The 6,564-nt window shown below is 38.0% G+C and overlaps 1 protein-coding gene across 1 annotated transcript in view; it reads left to right on the forward strand.

Moving 5' to 3' along the window:
• The window catches only part of TRMT13 (tRNA methyltransferase 13 homolog), a 23,088-nt gene that overhangs the window by 10,038 nt on the left and 6,486 nt on the right, over positions 1–6,564 (forward strand). The window contains exons 5-9 of the mRNA XM_027868280.1: positions 521–590; positions 751–857; positions 1,782–1,949; positions 2,842–2,914; positions 4,836–4,910. Coding sequence (XP_027724081.1) covers positions 521–590; positions 751–857; positions 1,782–1,949; positions 2,842–2,914; positions 4,836–4,910 — 493 coding nt within the window. The remainder of the gene's footprint in view (positions 1–520; positions 591–750; positions 858–1,781; positions 1,950–2,841; positions 2,915–4,835; positions 4,911–6,564) is intronic.

Here is a 6,564-nt window from a genome sequence, read left to right on the forward strand (position 1 = left end):
TTTGCTATTTTTTTTTTCTTCTATTGTGTTTTGTTTCCTCTTTCTGGTAGTTCCTCCTATTGGTTCTTATTCTTACTTACAACATCACTAATGTGAAAATATGTTTAATAGGAATGTATACGTATAGCCTATATCAGATTGCATGCCCTCTTGGAGAGGGAGGGGGCGAGGGAGGGGGAAAAAATTTAAAACTCCAAAGTTTATGGAAATGATTTTTGAGGGGCAGCTAGGTGGCGCAGTGGGTAGAGCACCAGCCCTGAAGTCAGGAGGACCTGAGTTCAAATCCGGCCTCAGGCCAAACACTTGACACTTACTAGCTGTGTGACCCTGGGCAAGTCACTTAACCCCAAATGCCTAAAAAAAGAAAAAAAAAAGAAATGATTGTTGATAAATCAAAATAAATTACTTCTAAAAAAAGAAAAACTATGGAATAAAAAAAAAGTTGATTATTCATAAGTCTGCTTGTATAGAGAATCCTTAAAAGGAAATATTTTATTTGCTGTATTTTATTTATATACAGGTCCCAATTTCTTCTCTTTCTGAAGAGCAATTGGAAAACTTAATTAAGAAATTGAGAAAAGTCAGTAAAGGTAAGTCTGATTAAAATTGGACAATAAAATATTTTATGGCCTTAGGTGATTAGATGTTATATTAGTTGATAGCCTGTTTTAATAAATGACCCTGGAGTTAGATCCTTAAGTTTTCATTTTTCAGCTTGCTTAAGTTTTTGCACTTATATTTTTGACATAGGTATGGATTGTACACTTAAAGATCAAATAATGTCACATCCTGCATTGCATGATGTCCTAAATGACCCCAAAAATGGTGATTCTGCATTCAAGCATTTGAAACAACAGGTATGGACTATGCTGTAGTATCTATATTTAATGAAAATTGTTTACTGTTCCATGCATACAACTAATTCCCAGAAATAATATTTCTAGGTATAATTAGTAAGAGAATCTCTTCTAAATTTATCCTTTAATGTATCATCATGGTGTAGAAGTGACCCTGGGTTCTTAAATGATGTGTTAGTGGGTTACAAGCTCTCGCAATGCCTACCAGGTTACAATGACTTATGCCCAATGATACACTATGTGTCTTTTGTCCAGTGTTCAGGCTTAGCTAAATTCAGTGAGGCTGATCCTTAGATTGGCCACGGAGTAATAATATCTTAACCATAGCAATTTTTTTTTTGGCTGGGAAGATTGGGTTTCCCTATCTTACCTAGGCTGCCACTGGTGGTCCTGATCTCACTACTGATCAGTACCTTTCACCTGATCCCTTTTCAAACTGGGCAGGTTTGCCCCTTCCTCTACCTCTACCTTCCATCTCTACCCTACCCATGTCACTTAAGCAATTTACCACATTCAGCTAGATCGCTCAGAGTTCCTAAACTCAAGCAATCCACCAGTCTCACCCTTTTCCAGTAGCAGAGATTACAGGCATGTGCTACCATACCCAGGCCCATCGTTATTCAGTCATTTTTCAGTCATGTCCAACTCTTCGTGACCCCATTGTTATTCTCTTGCACAAAAATAACTTGCTTATAGTCTCATCAGGTCTGTTCTAAAGGCTGTTTCTACTCACCAGGATTTTATGGGAACAAGCATAAAAGCTGGTCACAAAATTAAAGTAAATGAATATCAAATTTAAATGATCAATATGAATATATTGACCTTTCTTAATTAATTGAACATATCAAATTACATTGTCATTTTTCTACATTGGACCAAATGTTTTTTTGGTTTTTATATGAAATAATCTTAAGAAGTTTACAGGCTTCAATTTTAGGTAACATTGAAAGATTAAATTTACTGGGACCAAGAAGGTGCTTTGTTGAGTTTGGAGCTGGAAGGGGAAAATTGTCTCATTGGGTTGGTATTGCCTTACAAGAAGCTGAAAAAGTCTACTTCCTGCTAGTAGAAAGGGTGACCACAAGATTCAAGGTAGGTTAAAACACTAAGATATGTCAGCCTCATGTTTTGGATTTGTCTTTAGAAAATGGTAGTCTCAGGGGCAGCTAGGTGGTGCAGTGGATAGAGCACCGGCCCTGAAGTCAGGAGGACCTGAGTTCAAATCTGGCCTCAGACCAAACACTTGACACTTACTAGCTGTGTGACCCTGGGCAAGTCGCTTAACCCCAACTGCCTAAGCAAAAAAAAAAAAAGATAGAAAGAAAGAAAAAAAAGGAAAATGGCAGTCTCTTAGAAGTCAAGTATTTAGAAGGAAACATTAAGTGCTATTTATTTTCAAGGTGCTACTAGACTTTGCAGTTATAAACATAAAAACAGAACAGGTCCTGATTTTAAGGAGCTTACGTTCTCCTGGGGATTAGAGGGTGGGTGGGTGGGGAAGAGTTGGCTACAACATGTAGAACACAAGTGTAAATAAGTACTAAGTATCTAAAAAGTAATTCCAAAAGCAAGAGAGTCCAAATAACTGTGGGGTTCAATTAGGACCTCCTATAGCAGGTGGCACCTGAGCAGGGCTTTGAAGGAAGGACTATCAATCCTCCTCCTGGGTGGGTCGGGGAAATCTTAATTTTTTCTATTTCTAATGATTGTGTTTGACTTAAATTGCATCAACACAACTTACAGCCTTTGCTCCAAGTTTTTAAGAGTATTTGGAATTATCACCAAATACTAGCCATGAAGGTAACATCCAACTTGTGTTCTTGATTGTTTTATAGTTCTAAGGCTTTACAATAATGAAAACATAAATAAGATTTACTTTGCTTCATATTTTGTATGAAAATCAAAAGACATTGCTGATATTTTAAAGTCTTATGAAGTGTTTTAAATAAAAATTCATTGTAATAATGGTATTTTATTTGTGCAGGTAGATGGTAAACACAAAAACAGAAACTCTGTATTTGAAAGGCTTCAAATTGACATTCAACATTTATGTTTGAGTAAGTTGTATAATTTTCAGTTAAATGGTAATAAATTATGTTTCCAAACTCTGCTGGTTACTTAGAAATCCCATCACAAAGAACATTGTTTCAGGGGAAACTCAGGAGTAAAAATATTTAATCTTTCACATTGTAGACCTTAATAACATCATAGAAAGAAAAAGAGGATGATGCTAGAGATGGAATTCTATTTCAGTCATGAGTCGCACAGAGACTCTGTCCATTTGTGAGATTTTGTGATTGGTATTTTTTGACTATAAGTTCAGTGTAGCAAAAAAACACCCAATTTGTTATCAGAAGACATCCCAGCTAGCAGAGCTTTTAGAATCAAGACCTGGGTTCAAATCCTACTTGAGATATCACTACCTGTGCAATCATGACCTAGCTACATAACTGCTGAAAGCCTCATACAAAGAGAAGTGAAACAGCCCCTACAGTCTACTAAGGGGAAACAGTATGACTCCAGGGAAGTCATCACCAAGTAATCTTAGTGGGAAAGAAGCGGACGAACAGCCAAAGGGCTCAAGAATGGCTGCATGGAGAAGGTAGCACTTGAACGGAGCTTCGAAGGGAGCCAGGCATCCCACAAAATAGAGGTGAGGAAGGAGAGCAGCCTTCCAGGTATGAGGAAGACTGCATGTAGGTAAAAGGTAGAATGTCATGTAAAGGAACAGCAAGTCAGCAGTGGCTGGCATGTAGATCACCTGGGGTAAGGAAGGTGAAATCAGGTAGATAGGCTGGCACCAGATTTTAGAGAGTTAAACACCATTTTATCCTACAGACATTAGGGGTCACTGGCACTTCTTGAAGAGGGGTGAGATGGTCAGATCTATCCTGTAGAACTATCATTTCATCAGCTATGTGGAGGAAAAATTGGAGAGGGCAATGACTAGAGACAGGTCACCAATAAATATTGGAATTAGTCCAGTTGAGAAGTAATGAAGGTCTGAGCTAGGATGGTAACCGTGTGGGTAGAGGAAAGGAGAGGCTTTGGATGACTCTGAAATTGCAAACTAGGGTGATTGAAGGTTGGTTTGATCTTCAAGAGAAATAAGAAGATTTAGATGAGTAGTGAGTTTCAGGGGGAAATCAATTTTGGACATGTTGAACTTGAGGTATCAATGGGACATCCAACAAGAAGATGGTGATGTGAGACTGGAGATGTGCTCAGGAGAAAAATAAGGGGATTGGACTCCGTAACATCTAAAGTTCCATCCAACACTGAAATCTGAGGATCCTAAATCCTAAATGCTGCCTCTTCCAAGACTGGCCCATTTAGTATTTCACATAATGTTCTGTTAAGCAACTATCTAATACACTTAACAGGTAACATTGTGTATTATAGTTATCTGTCTTTGCCCCTTATGATCTTATGAGACACTAAGCTCCATGGAGGGAGGGCTTGGGTCTTAGACCCCAGTTTCTAGCCTAGTCTCTGCTCACAGTCAGTATTTAACTATTTGTGTTATTGAATTGGTTGATTATTTTTATGGTAATATCTGTCTCAATCATGACTCTAGGGTGATGAATAATTAAAAATTGCATTTATATAGCACTGTATGGTTTGCAAAACACCTTACATGTATTAATTCATTTGATCAATTAAATTAAATCAATTCATGGAGACAGTCAGAAAACAATCAGAAGCAATGTGGTGTCGTGATAAGAGGGCTTAACTTGGGATCAGGGACCAAGGTTATGATCATAACTGATATTGGCTGATGACTTACTTTGTCAGTCAAAGTATGAATGACTCCTTTTACAGATGATGACCATTACAACTCTCAAATTGTATAGTTCTTTGGTTCTATTAGTTTTCTCTCTTTCTCCCTCTCTCTCTGAAGAGAGATATTTTTTTTCCTTTCATAAGAGATTTATAATCTAAAGGCTTCTCAGTTTTCCCATCCTTTTTTTTTTTCAGGCAAAATACCTGTGCTAATAAAAGAAAAGTTACCTGTGGTTGGTATTGGAAAACATTTATGTGGTGTGGCAACAGGTATGAAATATAGAAGCATAAAAATGTGCAGATTAGACATGCTCATTCTAGTCTTTAATTTGACATAATATCTTGTAATTATCTATCTACTTGTATCCTTGATCCCATCCTTCTACATGGGAACATAGGTTTAAAGCAGAAATGGACTGAAGAGGCCATGTAATCTAACGCCTTAATCTTGCAGATGGAGAAACTGAGACCCAGGCAGGCTAAGTGACTGCCCAAGGTCACAAAGATAGTAAATTTCCCTTCTCCAGGACCTTTTATCATCTCTTCTCTCATGCATCTTAAATCTCTGATATTCCTCTGCATTCAATCACCACTCTGGTTCAGGTCTTCTTCACTTCTCACCTGGACTATTACAATATCTTTGTAAACTGGCCTCTCTGCTTCCAGTCTGTCCCCTCTCCTATTCATCCTCCACAAGACCGCCAAAAATAGTCTTCCTAAAGCACACATCTGATGGTCACCACTGTTCTGTTCAAAGATTTTTAGTGGATCCCCATTTTATGTCGAGTAGCATACACATTCCTCAGCCTGACACATTCCTGGCACAATATGACTGCTTATTGTAAGTTTTTCATCTTCTACCTCTGTGCCTTTGTCCCACGCTTGGAATGGGCTCTCCTCATCTCTTCTTTGAATCTGTCACTGCTTCAGCACTCATCCCGAGCACCACGTCCTATATAAAGCCTTCCTTGGTCCCTCTAGCTGTTTCTCTCCATCCTTAAATTATTTTGTATTTACCTTTGTTTATATATTGGATCATCCAGGAGAATACAAACTTCTTGAGGATGGGAATCACTTTTCATTTCGTAATCCCAGCACTTTATGCATAGTAGGTACTTAACAAATGTTTGTTTAAATTAATTGAATTTTCAAGTTTCCCCAGTCCTTTAAGAAACAAACAAAGGCTGTCTTCAATCCTTGTACCCTTTCCAGCTGCTATCCCCTTACTTCTCTTCACGGCCAGATTTCTTGAAGAAGTAGCACAACACTAGATGGTCCCACTTCCTTAAAGTCAATTTCTCTTTTATAATCTGGTTTCTGTCTCTACTGTTCTCCTAGAGCTTTTCTTTCAAAGGGAGCCATTAACCAATGCAGTGCCTTTTTTCCAAACTTTCATCCTTATTGACCTCTTTTAAAAATGTGATACTTTTGACTACTCTCTCTCTGTGCTTCTAGATGTTTTCCTTTTGTTTAGCTTCAGACATATTACTCTCTGGCTACTCTACTACTCTTTTTTCCTCCCTTGGATCACTGTTCTCTTGGATCTTTGTCTCAAGGTTTTGCGTGTCACCCCTTTCTCCACGCCTTTTCGTTAGACAGTCCCATTCATTTGACACAGCTTCAGCTTATACAAATGATAAAGGCTTCTCTAGCCATATCCCCTTTTCTGAACTCCAGACCTGACTATGCAGCTGCTCAGCATGTGCCCACCAGATTGCCCGCTTGCACATCAAATTCAGAATGACCAAACCTTGCTATTTCCCCTCACACCTGCATCCCTTTCCAGAACCATATTTTGATCAGTAGCTTTGCCACTTTACCCATTTTCTTCGGTTCAAAATCTTAGTGATATCTCTGATTCTTTTTTTTTTATTAATTTATTTTTATTTATCAGCAATCACTTCCATAAGCTTTTGAGTTTTAA

The sequence above is a fragment of the Vombatus ursinus genome, unplaced genomic scaffold (genome assembly GCF_900497805.2).
Source record: "Vombatus ursinus unplaced genomic scaffold, bare-nosed wombat genome assembly UNPS02014787.1, whole genome shotgun sequence".
Lineage (NCBI taxonomy): Eukaryota > Metazoa > Chordata > Mammalia > Diprotodontia > Vombatidae > Vombatus > Vombatus ursinus.